This window comes from Clupea harengus, chromosome 15, assembly GCF_900700415.2.
Source record: "Clupea harengus chromosome 15, Ch_v2.0.2, whole genome shotgun sequence".
NCBI classification, from domain to species: domain Eukaryota; kingdom Metazoa; phylum Chordata; class Actinopteri; order Clupeiformes; family Clupeidae; genus Clupea; species Clupea harengus.
Window position 1 is genome coordinate 2,588,773 of NC_045166.1, and position 21,626 is coordinate 2,610,398.

Consider the following 21,626-nt stretch of genomic DNA (forward strand, 5'->3'; position numbering starts at 1 on the left):
AGTCCAATCGTGTTGAAAAAAGAAACAAAAATTTGCGCCCCAGAATCAAACTTTCAATCCGCCAATGAGAAAATGTCCCAGCTGAAATGACAGTTAAAAGTTAGCTAGCTTCCATAGACTCTGTAAGTAGACGATGGGTTGACTCAAAAATGATCCGCATACGGATGTAATTCTAGAATGTTGATTGGTTAAGATTAGTTACCAGGCAGGAACTGGCTAATACCAGGACCTCCATTTTTTTCGCTGAGCTACAATGTCGTTTGCCTGACTTTTAAACGATCGTTTATACGTTATACGTTTTAATACTCAACTGTTTTGTTAACCGAATTTTTACGAAGTCATACGGCTAAACACACAATCGACTTGTTCACCGAACTTTTCAACCGTGGAAAATACATAGCAGCAAGCTAACGTAGCTAAACGATGCGTTAGCTTAGCCTGGTAGTCAACCTGTTGACATCGTATCTTGGTCGCAGCGGGTTTAATTAATTTTGACAACACGTCTCTTACCTTGAACGTCTACTCCTCATGTCACGAAGTTGCTACACTAACTGTCCGTAACACTATGCACAAATGCAAAATATATACAAAACAATATAGCACATCAATGCAGCAACCTAGAAATGCTAAGCCCCTGAACTCCTATGCATACTACAGGTTATTGAAATCAGTTTCTGAGACTGGCAAACAAAAAATATGTACACCGTATATAGCTAGTTAGTTAACTTGCATAAATGACTGTCATTTAAGCTAACCAATTAAATCATTTTTACAAAAACCTATCGATTGTGTATGTATGTGTGTTTGTTAGAGTGCTAGCTTGAGCAAACCAAACACAGTACAGTAGCTAGCTAGCTAGCTAGCGTAGCTATGGCAGTTATCAGACAGTGTCAAACATCGGCCGTTCAGTTAAACAATAAAAATGATTCATTTAATAATGGATTATCAATCTATATGCTCAGTTTACTAATGGATTAACATGACAACGTGAACGTTTCCCGATAATTAACACTGTTACGATAGGTAGTTAGCTCATGTAAGATACTGTAATTTAAGCTAACCAATTAAATAACTTTCACACAAAAAACCCATCGATTATGTGTGTTTGTGATGTGTAACATATGTCCTTTATCAATCACTCTAAGTTTATGTTATTTACACCTAACACAAGTGTAATTCAGTTGCTATTAATGTTGAACAGCAGCGTTAAACGTGACACCACATTAAATATCAGGCAAACGACGTTGTAGCTCAGCGAAAAAAGTAGAGGTCCTGGTATTAGCCAATCAAATAAATGGTGTTTTCCGTTCCTGCCTGGTAACTAATCTTAACCAATCAACATTCTAGAATTACATCCGTATGCGGATCGTTTTTGAGTCAACCCTTCGTCTACTTACAGACTCCCATGTGTCCGGCGGTTTTCTCAGTACTGACGAATGGCAATATATTATGTTCGGACACATTTTAGTGGTTGTTGACAGGGGCTTACGGTCTCCCACACACATTTAACGCGTAAACACGGTACATTTCTTATTTTAATTATTTGGTATATAATGTTTTTTTGACATGTTTTTTGACATATTTTCATCTCGAAATTTTGGTGGCGGCACCCTTGCGCCCACTATTGACGCACCGCCACTGCTTGGGAGTAGGCTACGGATGATGAATATTAATGGGCCCTGCTATACAATGGTAATGTGTAGAACCCTCTATCGTTTTGATATCATTTGAACTTTGCCCCTACAAATCTCTGGGAGAAATATGCTCTTTGCTGAACTATGAACATACAAAAGCCATATTGTATAATGAAGATTAAATTCTTGTTGATTTGTACAGCATACATTTTAGTGTAAATTTGGGCTGCACCTCAAGGATACCTGAAAGCAAGCAGAATCACAAAAGAAGAAGTGTTAAAAAGAAAATCATGGTTGTGTTTAAAAAACTGGGGGACAGTTAGTTGTTCTCATGAGTCCTGAGGGAAATCCAGTGGCCCCATTGCACCCACAATCTCAGAAGCACATTTCAAGACATACTGAACAGAACAAATACCACAGGAGTTGATGGTCTATGTAATGATTGATGGGATGGGCTGGCTGATAAAATGTATGACTGGGCCTCTTGAGTTGAGCTTTGGCCTTATGTAAGCTGTAGTATCTTGAATAAACTCACTCTTTGATGAGCAGTGCTGGCTCTGTCATTACAGTCACAGAAGCCGGGGAAATCTTCTCAGTTTTAGCCTGAAAAAACAAAACAAACAAAAAAAGCAATGATTAGGCGGAATTTAAAAAATGTCCTTGTCGTATCCTTTGGATTTTTATCCCTCTTCACAGCATATGAAGGACTGCAGAGTTTACAGGTATTAAGAACATTTCCGGTACATACGTGTGTATGTAGGTGTGTTTATTCAACAAAGTAGAATGCACAAATATTGACGTGTAATGGTTACTGTATATTAAATGATGTGGACTAAGTTGTTCATTTTCTGTTAAAAGCTTAAATGATTTGGCAGAGAATAATATTTGAGTTCATGATGTACATTTTTGATATTTACAAATATGGCTTGCTGCACTTTCAAATGTCAAATTTGTGTTAAGAGACTAGTTGAGAAATTATCCTATCGTCATGTACTAACAAGAATGTAAGTTCCAGAAATTACTAGTTTTATTTAAAAATGTTCATTTAACGCAGCTGATGGTAAAACTGAAAGGTTTTAATGGTGAATTCTAATCTGTGTGTCAAGATCATTTAACAGATTTCACAGTTTAGAGTGAACGTTCTTTTACCATCAACCAGAGCGACTATCTATAGTAAAATTATAGCTTTTTGTGGCACATTGTGATTCATAGTTTTACAACATTTGTGTAATTATGTTCATTCAGACATGTAAGAATGATGTGTTAACTTATTTCAACCACAGAGAGCTACTATAAACCTGTCTCTCAGAGAGAGTGCCTAGGATGTTTTGGTTCTTTGTACTTATTGTTGTTTTGGGTGTCCCAAACCAGAGCAGCCTGAATGCTGAGGAGGGCATGGGCGTGATCTCTCTGAGTGTCGTCTATGCCTCCATCAATGTATCCTCCATGTTCCTGCCTCACATCCTCATCAAAAACCTGGGCTGCAAATGGACAATTGTGGCCTCCATGTGTTGCTATATCACATACTCGTTTGGGAACCTCTACCCTGGCTGGTAAATGAGACATCTTTAATTCACCAAATCATATAAATGCTGTGCCATAGTTAATGTATGTAATGTAACATACTGCATGTTTATGGCCTTCATTAAAGGTTAATACTATGAGGATGACACATCACACTAATGTGAGTCATTTAGTCAAACAACACTAGAAAGTACATTCATTTTGAAAGTAGAACTTCTAGTTTGTACAAGGCACACAGATACACAGGGAATACTAATTAACGAAACCTAAACATTGAGTCACACTCATTACAACAAGACAACACACGAAGATAACGAACAGGAAATATTAACTAACCACATAGACAAACTAAGAACACAAACTGAGGAGCAACAAGCAACCAAGTCCAACTCTGGCATAAACAGCGCGAGGGCGCAGAACTGAAAATACACGGCACTCAGCCGGACGAGAGTCACTGGAAGACCTGGGGTCGTGCACACTGCACTCGGGGTAACGTAGTCCTGAAAGACGGGAGGCACGGAGCTTGCTGGGCTAGAACCCAGCGGACAAAGACAGCGTGGTGGCTGGTGACCAGGAGTCGGAATCGCAGAGGGAATAGTCGTGGAGCTGGCTAACGGGAACTTCGTCCATCGAGCGACGAGACCTGACACAGAGTGAGGGGAGTGAAGGGTATATGTAGGGAGTGACACAGGTGTCCAGACGGCCCATACCATCGAAAAAAGCATCCCACTAGGGTGGGTGGAGGGGTCAAGGGCAAGGGGGGCAGGCAGGCAAGGCGGGGGACCAAGGGTCAGGCGGCCTGCCAGGTGGACAGCCGAACAGGGACGGAGTGTCTGGAGGCTGGCCGGGTGGACAGCCAGAAAGAGGAAAATGATCTGGCGGAGCGACTGGGAGCTCCGTCGGGGGGCGAGGTGACCGCAACGCATCTCCTTGATCCGGCTTGGGAAGACGGATGAGACCGGAGATGCCGCACCAGTAGCTGGGGGAGTAGCGGTGTAAGCCTCCTTGGCTTCGCCATCAGCGACGTCCTCAATGCAGGCATCGTCGCCATCCGAGGGGTCATCACCGCCAGCTGCTGGACCAGCGTCGGGAACGGATTCTGCAGGATCTGGGTCGGCAGATGGTGCTGCTGCTGCTCGAGTCGGAATCACCGTTACTCGAGCCCAATGCAGCAGAGGAGCTAAGGGAGCAGGGAGGTTGGGAACTGGAAGGGACCAGGCATCGTAGGGAACTGAGCCTGGGACCGGGGACACCTGAGATACATGGGACCGGGACACCGGAGATACCTGGGACAGGGATGCCTGGGGCGCCTGGGACTGCAGGAACTGGGGCGTCTGGGACTGCAGGAACTGGGGAGCCTGGGACTGCAGGAACTGGGGCGTCTGGGACTGCAGGAACTGGGGCGCCTGGGACTGCAGGAACTGGGGCGTCTGGGACTGCAGGAACTGGGGCGTCTGGGACTGCAGGAACTGGGGCGCCTGGGACTGCAGGAACTGGGGCGCCTGGGACTGCAGGAACTGGGGCGTCTGGGACTGCAGGAACTGGGGTGCCTGGGGCTGGGATGCCTGGGACTGCAGGGACTGGGGCGCCTGGGACTGCAGGGTCGGCAGCGGCAGGGTCGGCGGCGGCCGGGGTTGCAGGGTCAGCAACGGCTGCAGGGGCAGCGACGGCTGGGGCTGCAGGGTAGGCCAAGGGTGCTGGTTCGGCAGTGGATGCTGCGGGTGCTGGGTCAGCAGCGGGTGTAGTGGCAGCGGGAGCTGAGGGAGCAGTAGCAGCAGCAGCTGCAGAGTCTGTATTTGCGGCAGGAGGGGCCGCGGAAGCGGGAGGAGTAGCGGGAGTCAGTGGAGGCAGTAGGAACCGTAGCAGCAGCAGCAGGAGGAGCTGCGGGAGCAGCAGCGGCTGTGGCAGCTGGAGGATCAGGAGTGGCAGCAGCTGCGGGAGGAGCAGCAGCCGGAGCCCGGCAAGGTGCAGGCACTGGCACTGGGGCAAGCCTGGTTGCCGGAACTGGAGCCCGGCGAGGTGCAGGCACTGGCACTGGGGTAGGAGATGTAGTAGGTGCTGGAGAGGGAGACGTAGGAGGTGCTGGAGCCACCCTGGCAACAGTGGCTACTGTCGTCTGAGCAGGAGCGGTGTCCATTTCCTCCTCCTCGTCATAGGCATCGCCTCGAAAGACATGGTCGGACAATATATACCCTACGTAGATCCCCATAGAACACCTCTATCGACCTCATCCTCATCGTCATAATATTCATATATTAACTCCTCACGGATTGCCTTATCCTCAACCTCTTCATCCAACTCACAAGCATAATCAAAGTTATTTTCGTGGACATGGTATCCTTTGTGATATGCATCACGGATCGCAGCGTCATCCACCCAGACTAATGTTGGATCCAAACCTCACGGGTCCCAGGCATAGCTGGAGTGGGAACTGGAGCGGTTGTCATGTGCGAAGCCGGTGTGGGAGCAGCGACAACAGTAGGGGCGGGGAGCCGCGGTGATGAGGCTGCGACAAAGCTCCTTGATGAGCTGCTGGCGGAGACCCTGGAGATCCTCCTGAACATTTGGGCGATATAGATATAGACGATATATAACCCAGCGGACAAAGACAGCGTGGTGTCTGGTGACCAGGAGTCGGAATCGCAGAGGGAATAGTCGTGGAGCTGGCTGACAGGAACTTCGTCCATCGAGCGACGAGACCAGACACAGAGTGAGGGAGTGAAGGGTATATGTAGGGGAGTGACACAGGTGTATGTGCTTGTGTGATTGGGGACCTGAATGCAGTGCAGCTGGGACTGTGAATGAGGCTGATGAGTGTGCAGTAACATCCATTTTCAAAGTGGATCTTTTAGTTTGTACAAATCAAATTAAAATGTAGTTCTGTGACACACTACCAGTTGACATATTTGTTGATAAAGAATATGTGAAGTTAATGTGGGAAAAAGACATTTCATCAGTGTCTTGTAAGAGACCACCACAAGAACACATGTTTTTTTTGTGTTTGTTTTTAAGTAATGTAGGCCTACCATTATTCTAGGCTACCTGTAATTGTCTATCTATGTAGCCTAAGCACATGACTCATTTAAAGATTTTAGCACATTGAAACCCACTGCTTAAAATTGAACTGGTGAGACTGTTTTTGCTTCCACAGAACTATCAAAGTTCAAAGTACTTTATTGTCATTGTCACACAAACAACGAGACAGACGTAAGCAGGAAGCGCAACTGGATGCACGGAAAGCGAGGTCAAGGAGTATTTTCTTGCTTTCAAGTGGTTTAATTTATTGACAAGTTGCCAACTACCTCTCAATAGTAACCCAGACTAATGAAACTGAAATGTCATAGTACTGTAGTTAGTATCACTGCTAATGTTAAAAAGTTAGTTAGCAAGTAGAGCGGTGGCTGACACTCGACCGACAGATAGCTACTGCTTAACACTCACATTGTTGCAAATTGTAGATCATAGGCTACATACATATTATAGGTTAAATAATATATGACATAGATCAGGGGTTTTCAACAGGGGGTCCGCGACGGCATTGCAGGGGGTCCGCGACATGAGCCTATGTTGATCAGTTCACCATTGAATTTTTTTATTTTTATAAATTCGCTTTGATATTTCAACTAATTTCCAGATTACTCTTGAATATCGTGAAAATATCGTCTTATAGGCATATATCTGTGCAGGGGGAGGGGCGTGGCGGGGCTAGCGATGTACCCTGATAATTTCACATATTTAAGTATTATAGGCAGAATATCTGTAGAGGGGGAGGGGGCGTGGCAGCGGCGCGCGTGCAGGCACATCAGTGGGCCGCAAATTACTTTCTAGTCAGAATGGTGGTCCCTGGGACAAAAACAGTTGAAAACCCCTGACATAGATGATAAACAATGACAATTACAATAAACACCGTTCGCTATTCGCCTATCCCAATGCTATCCTGTCTTGTACTCGATTTGCCAGAGCTAGCTGGCTGAATGAATGGACGCGATCTCTCTGAATAAAAAAAGTAGAAACTAAGGGCAAAGTTTCTACCGCGCAGCATATTCCACCAATCAAAATACTGCAAAGACGGGCATTCTAGAACATCTTTGAACTCTGAGCTAGAGCTTGTCCCCCTGGCTGCTGGCTGGCTTGCTTGCGCCCGTGGCGTGTAGGCTACGCAACTAAACCCGGAAACCGGGGACGTCTGGTCACCTTAACCTAACAGGCATCACAGGGCTTTTGTCTAAAACTAGCAATCAAACTAGCTAAAAGCTAACAGGTCACTGTATAGACATTCTTAGAGAACAAGTGCAGTCCCAAGTGCATCTTTCCACTTGTTCACAAATGTGCAACACACACACATGCACACTCTCACACACATATGTATGCACAAGCTAATGCTAACTGTTGGCTGATGCAGGGCCACTCTCATTCCCACCTCAGCCATCCTCGGTCTGGGAGGCTCTCCTTTGTGGTCGGCCAAATGCACATACTTGACCATCAGTGGAAATCGGCAGGCTGAGAAGGACAACAAGAAAAATGAGGACACCATCAACATGTACTTTGGAGTCTTCTTCTTCATATTTCAGTCATCTGTAGTGTGGGGAAACCTCATGTCATCCCTCATCTTCGGGCAAGATGCAGAAATAGGTACAGGAGACTCACCCAAACAAATTAGCCGTAATTTATGAGTACCCAACATCAAAGGATCGTATGTTAAAGTAACAGTATGTAGCAATTTTACTTTAGGGTTAGGATTAGCAATTTCACCTTAAAACAACAGCTTAAAAAAATTGGGGCGCTACAATGACGTTTAATATGGAGAATGGCCTCTGTGCCATTGCCATACCAGGGTCCGTAGGCATATTACTGCGCTATGTACGTTTCTGGAAGCCGCCGAGTACTACTCTCTGCCGGACTAGTAAGTAACTTATTTGCCGTCTTGCTTTGTCTTGTGTTGCACTTGCTTGATGTTTGACTGTGTCATAGTGTCAAAGTAAGCACATTTCAACAGGTTTCTCTAGGTTTAGCCGCTAGCATCTCATTAGCGATTAGCAATTCCTCCGTTGTGCTGCTTTAATAACTGAGTGTAATACTTGCATAAACATTAACATGGAACAGGATATAATGCATGATAGTTTTTCTGTTGTTATGTACTATGAGATGCTTGTTTGCAGCTGACATTCCAGAGGACCAATTCCAGTACTGCGGAGCAGCACTGTGTGTGGAAGAGTTTATCCAGTCAGGAAATTCAACACGACCTGCACAACACCTTGTCAACACACTGCTCGGCTGCTACATTGGTAAAAACAGGGCATTGTGTTCAAAATGAAAACTTATGGAAACATTTCTTTAGTTGGCCCCAGCAGACAATCCTGAAAAATATTGAACCTGTAATTTTCTTATGACTGCTTCTTTGTAAAATAGTGTAGCAACAAGTATGTGTTGATGTGTTCATGTTCATGTTCATTGTGATGTCTGTGCGCCTGTGTGCCTGTGTCCTTGCTCTCTGTCAGCCACTGCAGCTCATGTGCGGGTTGCTATGCGCTGCGGGGGGCTGGCAGAGTAGTGGTCAGACACAGTGCCGCTTCTAGCCATTTTGGTGCCCTAAGCATAACTCCTTTATGATCCCCCACCCCCCCCCCCCGCGACAAAGAAACGTTTGTTTCTGCCAGTTTAACATTTTATTAAAACGAAAAAGAACAACTTCCTCAACCCCAAATGAGGGACACTTTCTTCCAGGTGTGCGCGCGCCAACAGCTGACCAACAATAATGGAAATCGCAAGGTTTCATTAGCCATACCATAAACCTATTAATTTCAGTGTAATTTTGGCAAACCACTACTGTACTTGCTTGGATGTATTGTTCATAGTAATAGTCATGACAATTATTACAAGTTTCTCTCAAATTTCATGTTGTTTTCTTGAAATAGCACAAGGCTGCCCAATTTGGGGCCCACGCTCGATTTTTAATCTGCCCGCGCTCCGATCAGAATCAGAGTCAGAACGTCATTCGTAGCATTTTAACCCATTTCGAACAGGGCCTCTGTCTCAACGTCCTATGTAACTCAGACTGGTTGCAGTTCACTGCCTGGCCACAGTTTTAACATTGTTTTAGATGGGTCAAGGGGGGGCGCTATTTACCTCTTGTCAGATCCATAACTTTGCAGCTAAAGTTGTGATTCCTGGTTGCTATGGTTATCTAGCTAAGGCTATGGTTAGCTAGCTAAGGAAACTTTTAATAACAAACGATTTAAATGGAAGATTTCCGTTTGCATGAAATGATAGCTAGTTATCTAGCTAATGTTATAGTATCCTCGATTTAACTTCTACAATTATAATGGGTGCCTGTGACACTTCGTAGGAACGAGTTCATATTCATGAGTTCATATTCACACCAGCGTAACTTTTTTTGAGCAATTAAATATATCTCTTGTTCTTCCTGTTTTGTGATATACATGCCTAAACGGTGCCTAATATTACTATTACTATGAAATAATATCGGCATTATAATTATTATAACTATGATTATTTTTCAGTTGCCTATTTTTTGGTGCCCCCACAGGAGTTGGTGCCCTACGCACAGCGCGTAGTGCGCGTAATGGGAGCGGCGGCACTGGTCAGACAGACAGCTGGATAAGATTACGTGTTTCTTGTTGTTGAGCCTCTTCGTGCTCGCGGTTCTGTGATAAGCAGTCACAGTGATTTACGTGAGAGTAGCCGGTGTTATAAAGGCCTTGATGTTAAGCAATTAAGTAATCATTCAGTAAAACCCTCTCTGCGTAGTGACTGAGATCGCTACAATAGTATTGGAAACCTTTTAGCTGTGGAAATATGCACAACTTTCAAGCTTTACCCAACGTTTTAACCAACAACGATTCCATGTATGTATAAAGCTATATGAAGAAACATCAGATTCATAAAGAATCTATGAAGTTTGCAGATGTCACAACAGCCATAAACTTGTTAGTTATCTTTAACATGATGCCCTCCCACTCCCCAACTGGCAGTCAGTTGCTCTCCAGTTTCCGTGTATTATGCCCAGTGATATGCAATAAAGGTTGATAGAATAAGTAGAGACCCCACCCATAAGAATGGATTCTGAATCATAAGTTGAAAGAAATATAAAAGTTATGATATGAGACTGCGTCAAATGTTTGTTTCATAACAGGTGTAGGGGTTTTGGCCGTGATTGTGGTGGCTGTGTTCCTGGATAACATCGACAGAGACATGGCGAGGGAGTTCAGGAGCAATAGGACGCCATTTTGTGATACCTTCTTGGCCACCTTCAAGCTTCTGAAAGACAAGAGGCTGCTCATGCTCATTCCCTTGACTATGTACAGTGGCTTTGAGCAAAGCTTCCTGTCTGGTGAATACACCAAGGTAAAGAGTCAGTTACATTTATTCATGTATATTAATGCCAAACTTCAACAATAACTTCTCTAGACACCTCAGGTCTTTTACTAGAAGCTCACCCATGAATGATAGCCTGATAGCCTATAGATCAATAGCTGCCAAACAGCATGCACATTCAAACTTCATTTATTTGATTGTAATTCAGCTTATTATCTGATGTTTGAGTATTGTGAGTATTCTGAGTCAGCCTCAGGGAGTCTGTATTTATAGATGTAGAGCAAGGTGCTGACCACATCTAGGTCATGGCTTTGATGCCCATGGGGCACATGGATAAAATGGATACTCTAACGTGACCGGGTCATGAAACATAAAGGGAAGGCCACGCAGAATTTATGATATAATAATAATACGTTATTTATTAAGGGTTACAAGTATATATTTATCTATTAATTATAGGCAAATGTGTGGTGAATGTCAGTGTTGTGGAGAGAAACAAAAGATGTAATGTAAAGTCAGTTAAATGGTAATATAAAACAAACGACAATCCAAAATCCAACGAGTATTCACAATCCAATCACTATTCAACGACCAATCCAAAACCAACTGCCGGGTATCCAAAAGTTCTCCGGAATGCAGTCTGATCAGGGCTTTTGTAGCGCATCCAATCACTGCTACACCTGTTTCCAATCACCTGCTACACCTGTTTCCAATCACCTGCTTTAGAGATAGACAGAACAAGCATGCAAATATCATGGGGGCGGGGCCTAGACTAGGTGTTGTAAGTTGTGCACACTGAAATTGTAGTTTTTTATTAATTGTATAGCATATTGTGGTAGCTCTGGTATTTTCAACATAGTTACATTTATTAATTTGTAATGCCATGAAGAGATTGATCTCTTTTTGAGTTTTTGGTCACATAAGAGAAACTAATTTCTAATTACAAATTTCTCCCCTATAGAACTATGTCACCTGTGCATTGGGAATACATTTAGTTGGATACAGTATGATTTGCTTTGGTGCAGCAAATTCACTGTGTTCCTTTGCATTCGGGAGGCTCGCAAGATACACAGGGAGAATTCCCCTGTTTTGTTTGGGTAAGACAACACTTCAGTGCTACTGTTGCATTAGCATAAGAGATGTTTACTCTGTTGGGGAGGTATGTTCTATGGGGCGCCGTTTGTAAAATGTCGCACGTTCTAAAACCCTGCTCAGTTTTGGTAAATTTAGCATTTTCATATGGGGGAAAAAAGCACAACAATATTCAAATGTCACTTTTTCAAACATTTAGAGAGATATTCATGTAAGGATAAGGTTTGGCAGTAACACAAAGTTGTTGAATAATATAAATGTTTAATCTAAATGTAAATGTTAAATATAAACGTAAATGTTTAATGTTATATATAAATGTTAAATATAAGTGTTAAATGTAAATGTTAAATGTAAATGCTAAATTTAAATGTAAATGTTAAATGTAAATGTAAATGTTAAATGTTCAGTCTACATGTCAGATTTGAAGACTGAACCTTACAATATTTACGGTAATTGGCTTTCATAGTTTTCATGTCACGTCAGAATTACCAGCTTGCGGGCAAGAAATACACTCCACGGCTGTCTACCACTGGAATTTACACAGGAACTGACCATCTTTCATTCAAGATTATTTAATATATCCGCTTTAAAATTGTCTGACATAGGTAGTAAAATGCCAGACAGTTGTTGCTCGGTTGGCTGTTCAAATCGGCGAGGAGACAAGCCCGGCTGTTGCCAGCTGATTGTAGACGTCTTCTGGGTCAACTTTTCTCAGGCGGGCAGTAAAGTAGCCTTATTTTTGGAGCTTGCAATAAAAGCAGTAACCCTGTTTTGGTCGCCTCATTTATCAGGATAACTACCTAAAACGGGAATAGATCAAGAAATAAAGTCAAGAAACAAAGCATCAACACGATCAAAATGGGATTACCCGGTTTCTGCTCTGAGATTGCGACAAGTACCTAAGCAAGTAGGCTAGGCTACTGTATTTTGTCATCCAACTGGTAATACTACAATGCCAGTAGAAAATACTTGGGAAGATAATTTCAGTTGTCATTCGCCAGACCAGGTGCTTGTACTTGTGTTAACCAGGAAATTGTGTCAAATGATAAAGAACAGTGTTGGGTAGGCTAAAGGCTGCTAGCTAACAGCATGTAGCTCGCTAGCTGGTGGCTAGCTATTACATGGCAATCATCTTTGCTCTGATAATGAAGATGTTTATTAGTTTTCACCTTCCAGACGACATCGTTATGAACCCATCCCCTTCTGAAAATTAAATTACTATCTGTGCTTTTGGTAGGCTTTCAGTTTTTGAGGTGTGTAGGGGGACGGATTTTCTATTAGATAGATGTAAATATCTCCAAACTGGAGCTCAGGCAGGGACTTCTACGACGTTAAAGAAATACAATTATCAGCGGGTGCAGTAAAGGGATCACAGGTTCCCAAAATGTAATTCTCTGTCTGGCTATTGTGGTATGATCTGTGTTTGATGGCGATCGTAATTGAGTAGGCTGCACTGCTCGACGATGTCCACTGTTGGTCGACATCTTCGCTTTTGCCCAAGGTATCCCTTGTAGTGTGACTGAAAGCTATGAATTACCGTAAATATTGTAATGTTCTGTCGTCAAGTCTGACATGTAGACTAAACATTTACATTTACATTTAACATTTACATTTACATTTACATTTAACATTTGATATTTGTATTTACATTTAACATTTACATTTAACACTTATATTTAACATTTATATATAACATCGAACATTTACATTTATATTTAACATTTACATTTAACATTTACATTTAACATTTACATTTAACATTTAACATTAACATTTAGATGAAATATTTATATTATTTAACAACTTTGTGTTACTGCCAAAAATTATCCTTGGAAAAGTTATCGCATGAATTTACATGAATTTCTCTCTAAATGCTTGAAAAAGTGACATTCGAATATTGTCGTGCTTTTTTTTCCATATGAAAATGCTAAATGTAGCAAAACTGAGCAGGATTTTCGAACGTGCAACATTTTACAAACGGCGCCCCATAATGTTCAGATTGCTGGGCCTTTAACCAGTTGCTCTGTTGGGGAGGTATGTTCAGACTGCTGGGCCTTTAACCAGTTGCTCTGTTGATCTCACAGCTGCTGTCACAAATCTCAGCTGCATCATTGCTCTCCTGCTCTGGAGGCCTCATCCAGACCAGCTTCCTGTGTTCTTTGTGTTTCCTGCTTTGTGGGGTATGGCAGATGCTGTCTGGCAAACCCAAACAAACGGTAAGTTACTCTGACCTTTCTGTCAGTGGATGGTCAGAAATGACTACAATGACATCTATTTTTGAAGGCGTAGATCAGTTACTGCCACAATCGTTTTGAGGGGTGTCTAACTAAAGGCCAATCATTCGAATTGCAGCACTCTATGGAATTCTGTTCGCTGATCGCAAGGAGGCAGCGTTTGCCAACTTCCGCATGTGGGAATCCCTGGGCTTCGTCATAGCATTCGCATACAGCACCTTCATCTGTCTCTCCATCAAGCTGTACATCCTCCTGGCCATGCTCATTCTCACCATGATCACCTACCTCATGGTGGAGTACCATCACCATAAGAATCCAGTGTCATCCGAAAGCATCACCTTAAACACCATCACTGAGAAAGAGAAGGACACTTACAAAGAGGGAGACAATTCTGAAACAGACCAAAATGTAGCTTTAAACATGAAATCCCCTGCTTTTTAATGATACAGCAGAGAAACCAGAGCACAGTGAATGTGGCTGACACTTGCACTGGCTGTTCCTCACTTGATTTTCTTTATCTTATAGTGAAGTCTGCCATATTTGCATATGATGTGACATTTAACTCAGTATTTTCTCTGGGTGTTGTTTTTTTCCAAATGATATAGCACAATAATGTATTTATATATTTTTAAATCACTGTGACATTATTCTTCCAAGTCTTTATTTTTCAAAGAGTTCCTACTGTACAAAACTATACTGTTTGCATTTGAAAATGGGCCACATCTGTTTACGGTTTGTATGCACTTTACCTTTTTACATTTACATTTACATTTACATTTAGTCATTTAGCAGACGCTTTTGTCCAAAGCGACGTACAAGGGAGAGAACAGTCCACAATGAATCATACCACAATGAATCATACATTATTTTATTTCAGAGAATAATATTAGAGTTAATAGCTGTATTTCAGTTCAGTGGAGGTTAAGTGTTCCTCATGGCATTGTGTGACATGCCAATACGTATCTACTATTTTTGTACACTTTATGAATTGAGGCTAATAAATTGGATGTTGTGAAACAGCAAAGGCTAAATTGGCCACACTACGTACAGCTGAATGGCCAGTCCTTACCTGATGATGGCAGAGATTTTACACAGGCTACATAAACGGACACATTCACAACATTAACGTGTGACCTGCTAGGTTTCTACATTACCACGATGTTCTTGGAGATTTGAAAGGCAAGAGTGGAATGAGACTTTCACAATGATTTTTACTCTTTTCCCCAAATTGTTGCCTGATTTTTTACTGATTTTGTGTAGGCCTAACCTTAGTGGTGAGGTTTTTTGTGAATCCGAACTTGAGACCATGTGACAAACTATAAAGTGACATGGCCATGACAATACTGTTCTCTCATGAATTTAAATGTAACAATGCATTCGAAGATCATCCTGAATCTGCTGAGCCCATTACAGGACTCTGTAGTATGCTCTATGGATTGTGCTTCTCATATTTTTTTTTTGGTTTGTGCAACTTCATCTGTGTGGAGACCAAACTGTACCTGGTCCTTGGAGATCTAGTGATCTCGGTTGCAGGCATTGTATGTGTTGAAATTGTGAAGAAAAAGGAAAACAAAAACCAGACCAGCTGTCAGACCATGGGAGAAGATACATGCAGTAACCCCCTTGGGAGTACGATCGATGAATATTAATGGGCCCTGCTATACAATGGTAATGTGTAGAACCCTGAAATTTCCTGTGCAGGGGTCTGCAGTGGGATTGTATACAGAGGTCAGGTTGTGTACCTAGGACAGCATGGTATCCATTACCCAGACCTGTGGAGGCTGCTCCAACTGAAACACTATAAAGTGAACCACAGTCCCTTTTCACAAGCATAGTGTAAGGATTTGTTAAACATGTAATTAAGAATAGTTCTCTTGCAGTTGTTGGTGATGTTGGTTGTTACTTCAAACTTCAATACTTCAAGGTTTCCACAAATTTGAAATATTTGCATGTAGGCTACAGTGGTAGCGTGGCTAACACAAAATTCACAATTTTATGTCACAAGGTTCTTGTTATAAGATGATGACATGAATAAAGATTAACTGAGCATTTTATATACATTTGGGTAACATACTGTATTTGTTCTTATGTTTCATATTGTAAAAATGTATTAATTGCCTACTTAAACTCAGTCTTCCATTATCTGTGCATGTGGAGAAACCACAATTGACATGTGGTGTAAGGACCTGGACTTCAGGACTGAAACAAGGAGAGCTGAGCTGAGATTTGCTGATGCTTGCAAAGTACATGTAAACGTGCAAAGGTACAGTCCATGATTCTGACAAAAGGTTGGAGAGATTTGAGCTCATGTGTGAATGAAATTACACTCTTTCCTTCCATGCTCCTGAAGCAACATGGTGATCTGCTGGTATAGTGTATGTGTCGGTCTGAGCCAGTGACAGGCCTCACAGTTTTCCCATTCACAGAGCCAGGACTGTATATGAACACTGGAGGGTTCTCTTCAGCACACACACAGAACGGACAGCTGAATGGCAGTGAGGAACAATTCACTAAAAATGATTCCATTAGAATCACAGACTCTCCCTTTAATCTTGACAAAGAGGACAAAGGTTCGCTGATGAGGTATGAGGTATCACCTTTTGACAGCAATAAACCACAGCAGCAGTCATTTGCTCACATCTGTGACGGCGGACCAGAGAGCCAGGCTGATATTGTGATAAAATGGGGCGACATATAAAAAATGTCTTGGTGGTTTCATTTGGATTTCTACTCTTATTTACTGCTACTGGGAGCCTGCTCAATCTACAGGTAAGGTTGTATTTAACATGTTGGGCTTTAAATGACAACAGGCACAATAAGTGATACGGAGACTAAATGAATGGTGACCCTCTTGTCCCAGACTCTACAGCAGGTTGAGCTTAATCTCAGCTACTTTATCTTTGTTCATTGTGTACTGGACTGGTGAAGTATGTATGAAGAGCTCAATTTCCTGGAGCTGTGCAGACACAGAAAGGCTTATTTATATCCACACAAGTGTCAGTGCAACCTACAAACTCCCTGTAGACGTGGGGAAATTATGTAAAACTATGTATGCAGTAGTAATCATTGTGTAGTGAAGTCCAGTTTGTGCCTCAATTCTAAAACCAATTCATCATGTGATGAAATGCAATTCATTCACTGAATTAAGGGTACAAAGCTTTTTTTTTGTGAGGGATGGACACAGTTAGACATAAATGAAGTGTCCTGGTTCTCTCTTTTAAACAGAGCAGTCTGAATGCTGATGAAGGCATGGGCCTGGCCTCCAACAGCGTGACCTTCTCCTCCATCATCCTGTCCTCCATGTTCGTCACCCCCACCGTCATCAGGTACCTGGGATGCAAGTGGACCATCGTTGCCTCCATGGGATGCAATGTGATCTACACCATAGGGAATTTTTATCCAGGCTGGTAAGTTACTCGTTTCATGTGACTAGAATGTGATTTGAGATTTCCAAATGTGCCTATTTTGGTATCTGTGCTGTCTGTGTATCTTCCATAGGTGACTATTCACTATTCTTAAGATAGCATAGGGTAGGACAGTTTAAACATTTTTGCAATGTAATATTAAAGTGAGGCATGCAAGTAAATAAACAGACAAAGTGTAACTATATGCAAAAGTTCAGGTTCATTGAGCAGTCATGATCTTTGCATTTAGAGGTGATATACATATGTCACTGCTGGCATCAGATTTCTTTCCATTAATTAAGGCTCTCCGTCATGAATATCTAATCGCATAATAGCAACACCTGCCTTTCAAGAACTGAATTAGTACAGAAATGAAGCCTTCAGGTCATCACACCAGGATCAAATCTGCCCTTTTCTTTGATGAAAGGAAACTATTCTACCATGAGTTGAGAACTGCTAATTATTGATAAGGAGCAAGTGAAACACCCAGGCTGGGTTCGTAAATGTTGCAACAGGGCACATTGGGACTATAAAACATTGAAGGATCTGATGACTGAAGACTATTAGACATTGCTAAACATGGTTAATAAACTTTGAACAAAAGGTGTTACACATGATATCCAAAGATCACTTATTGATAGCAATAAGCATGGCACGGATGTATGATCTACTTCCAAAGTAATTGTCTTTTTTTTTTAAGATGGCAGTCTCAAACTATTTCTTAAATAGTTGTGTGTGAAATACTGTTTTGTACAATGTCCACATTTGAACCCTTGAGTCAGGTGTTGAGGTGAATCATAAGCCAGAATAGCAAACCAGTCAACTCTTGCAGGGCAACCCTGATGCCCACCTCTGTGATCGTTGGCCTAGGGGAGTCTCCCCTGTGGTCGGCCACCAGCACCTACCTAACCATCAGTGGAGGCCTGCAGGCAGTCAAAGAAGGCAAGAAGAGTCAGGATGTGATCAACCAGTACTTTGGGATTTTGTTTCTCCTCTACCAGTCCTCAGCAGTGTGGGGAAACCTCCTGTCCTCGCTGGTCTTTGGACAGGAACCCACAACAGGTGATATTAATAACATATTGTGGTACATGCAGCATTCACTTTTAAAGCATGATTTCTATTTTAGATAACCATTTCAATCAAAAAACATTTATGATTATCAGTATTATGGATAAAGGTGTGTGTGTTCATGTGGTGAAGAAATTAGCTTAATTCTCATATAGCTTGCTAGGCCTTAGCGTTTTGATGCAAGACAGAGTGATCACACTTGTGTTGTGTCACTGCCGGTTTGAGTTCATACTGACGGGGCCATTCAACACGTTCTTTCTCCTCTCCTCAGGGAACATTACTGATGGTGATTTACTCTTCTGTGGAGTGGACAGCTGTGGAGTCCCTGATGCCACTTCTGGAAACTCCACCAGACCAGGGGACAGACTAGTGCACACACTCTTGGGCTGCTACATAGGTAGGCCAGCGTCATCTGACTGGTCAACTGGACCCAAATATACACAAATATGAACTATATAATGCACAGAAATGGTGTTAGTTTAGAAAATAATATAGTCATTGTGTATTTCCTCTCTATGTTCACTAAGCATTCAAATTTCACTTAATAATTTAACAGATGACAGACTTGAGGGGAGCCAGCACGACAGAACTTGAGATGCTGTTGTTTTTGTAGGTGTGGGTGTTTTGGCGATGTTGGTGGTCGCTGTGTTCCTGGATAACATTGACAAAGGAGAGGTTCCAGAGCTCAAGAGCAAGACGGAACCATTTTGCTCCACATTCTTAGCCACATTTAGACAACTAAGAGACAAGCGGCAAGTCCTCCTCATACCAGTGACATCATACATTGGACTGGAACTTGGTTTCCTTAACGGGGATTACACAAAGGTGCAAATGACACACCAGACTCGAGAGGCGCCATGAGCCAATCTACAAGTATAAGCCAATCTCACTTATTCTAAAAAAAAAATATTGAAAACATATACACCTATAATACTACAAGCTATTTTCATTTTAACATACATTAAAGTGTCACCTTTATCTACTGGAAAACGCTGGCTTCAAATGAGCCATATTGACCCCTGTGCTTTTCACAGAGGAGAAACTTTGTTCAGATTGTAGGTTCTGGTTGGTGCTGTTCTGTGAATATAAAATATTCCTTTTGTGTCTCTGCAGGATTATGTAACATGTGCCTTAGGAATTCATTTTGTTGGATATGTCATGATCTGCTTTGGCGTCACCGGTTCCTTGTTCTCCTACGCGTTTGGTAGGCTGTCGCAGTACAGTGGAAGAGTGACACTTTTCATCTTAGGTAAGACATGAGAAAAGGCAGGGTCTAAAGCTCCTTAAAACACATTCAGATTCTGAGCTCTGTGTCTGTCCTTCGCAATGCCACTCTGAGAAACAAAGGGTGGGTACTTCTGCAAGTGTGGGCGACCTTAGGTGTGTATGAAATGAATGTTCTAAGTGGATAAAGGGCCACATTCTGAAACATGGTCTGACCTGTAAAACACATCAGCACAAATATGCATACAAATCATCCACTGTCTCACTGAAGTGTGGCTGTTTATAATCCATCTGTCATATTCTCCTTCCTCTTGCTGACTGCGTAAGCTTGACCTGCACATACTACATGAAGCTGCACATTTCTCCACAGCTGCAGTCACACAACTCTCCTGCATCCTGGTACTTCTGCTCTGGAGGCCTCATCCAGACCAGCTGCCCATATTCTTTGTACTCACTGCTCTATGGGGAATGGCAGATGCCGTGTGGCAAACACAAACCAATGGTATGTGCAAATAAACCCACAAAGTAAAATAATAATATTAAAAAACACACACACAGACAAAGAAGCAAACACAGAAACAGTTCTGTATTTGACAGTAAAACCTACTTCAGTACAAAAAACTTACCAATTACCAACCACCAAAGTATTTACAACTTTCCACTCAGAAATGACACTGCCGCATTATTTTTCAGCCCTTTATGGAGTTCTCTTCCATGGCCACAAGGAGGCAGCGTTCGCCAACTATCGTCTCTGGGAGTCCATGGGCTATGTGATAGCATTCGTCTGTAGCTCTTTCCTCTGTGTGGACATTAAGCTGTATATGCTTTTGGCAGTCCTTCTGCTGTCTGTAACGCTGTGCTGTGTTGTCGAGTATCAGGAGTACAGAAATCCGACACCAGGAGTGGAGGATGTCACCTCTGCGGTGTCAGATGAAAAAAACACAGTAGATTTGAATATGCTGGATAGTGTCTGACTCTATGGCAACTTTTACCATGCCAACACACTTAAGCTAGGTCACAATGTTTGAGGAATTATTCACACAAAAAGTCTTACTCTGTCATTAAACTTTTCTTCTGGTATTGTCTGCAGACACACAGACGCATACAATTATTTTGGGTTGTTTGTGTGACATCAGATTTAAAACTGTTAACAGAAGGCAGAATATAGATGTCGCCTGTAAATATACTTCTCACAACATACACAATGAACTTTGCTCCAATGAAGACTATAGCCTTTCCACTACTAACTATCACTTTGACAGAGGTGTTACTTATTAAATAGATTATCTATCGCTGACTCACAAATCATGATATGAAGTTGGTGGTAAATCTTTTATCAGTTATGAGGCAAAGTAATGCCATTGTGGGTGGCTGACGGAACTCTCTTAGATATTTTCCCTCGAAAAGAACTGGAAATACAATCTAAAAGAATTTGAAGAATTTATTTATACACAGAAATCATGGGGAGACACTTGAAAAATGTTATAGTTGCTTCTGTTGGATTCTCATTCACATTCACAGCTACAGGGAGTCTCCAAAGCTTACAGGTAAAATGGATTGTCTTCCTGTCTTGTTGTTCTAGTAAAACTGTTGAGTTTGTTGACCTTGTAAAGTATTATTGAGTCTAAGTAAATGTTGTGTTTGTATTTCTTTGACATTATTGAATCTGTACATGGCAAGTCATTTGTGAAATAAAATTCTTAAAAAAAACTTGACACTTGACTTTGCTCTCTGCCTCATAAACAGCTATACCACAGTAAATAAAACAAGTTAACAAGTAAATGCTTGAAATAGATATGCTAATATATGGTGTACATTTTACCTCATTGTTCTAATTTTTAAGAATGGTCCTTGTAGTAGGGGAAACCGTGAAGTTCTAACAAAATAAGAGCCTGGTCCTTCTTTCAAAGCTAAACTCAGCTTCCATTTTTCCACAGAGTAGTTTGAATGCAGAAGCAGGGATGGGTTTGACATCAGTGAGTGTTGCGTACTCAATGATGATCCTGTCCTCCATGTTTGTAGCGCCGACACTTATCAACTATCTGGGATGCAAATGGAGCTCTGTGGCCTGTATTGGATGCAGTGTCATTTACACACTTGGAAACTTCTTC

At 42.1% G+C, this 21,626-nt stretch overlaps 2 protein-coding genes across 2 annotated transcripts; both read left to right on the forward strand.

Annotated features, from left to right (window-relative positions):
* Nucleotides 1–1,941: 1,941 nt before the first annotated feature.
* On the forward strand, nt 1,942–14,839 carry LOC105897023 (protein unc-93 homolog A-like). The gene is made up of 8 exons (XM_031581210.2): nt 1,942–2,356; nt 3,006–3,187; nt 7,561–7,790; nt 8,318–8,443; nt 10,312–10,523; nt 11,455–11,590; nt 13,670–13,801; nt 13,938–14,839. Exons 1-8 carry the CDS (start codon nt 2,267–2,269, stop codon nt 14,258–14,260), a joined length of 1,431 nt encoding a protein of 476 aa, XP_031437070.1. The 5' UTR covers nt 1,942–2,266; the 3' UTR covers nt 14,261–14,839.
* A 1,151-nt stretch (nt 14,840–15,990) lies between these two features.
* On the forward strand, nt 15,991–19,807 carry LOC105897024 (protein unc-93 homolog A-like). Its single transcript, XM_031582090.2, has 6 exons — nt 15,991–16,062; nt 17,045–17,226; nt 18,056–18,285; nt 18,563–18,688; nt 18,905–19,116; nt 19,405–19,807. Exons 1-6 carry the CDS (start codon nt 15,991–15,993, stop codon nt 19,549–19,551), a joined length of 969 nt encoding a protein of 322 aa, XP_031437950.2. The 3' UTR covers nt 19,552–19,807.
* The last annotated feature ends 1,819 nt before the right edge of the window (nt 19,808–21,626 follow it).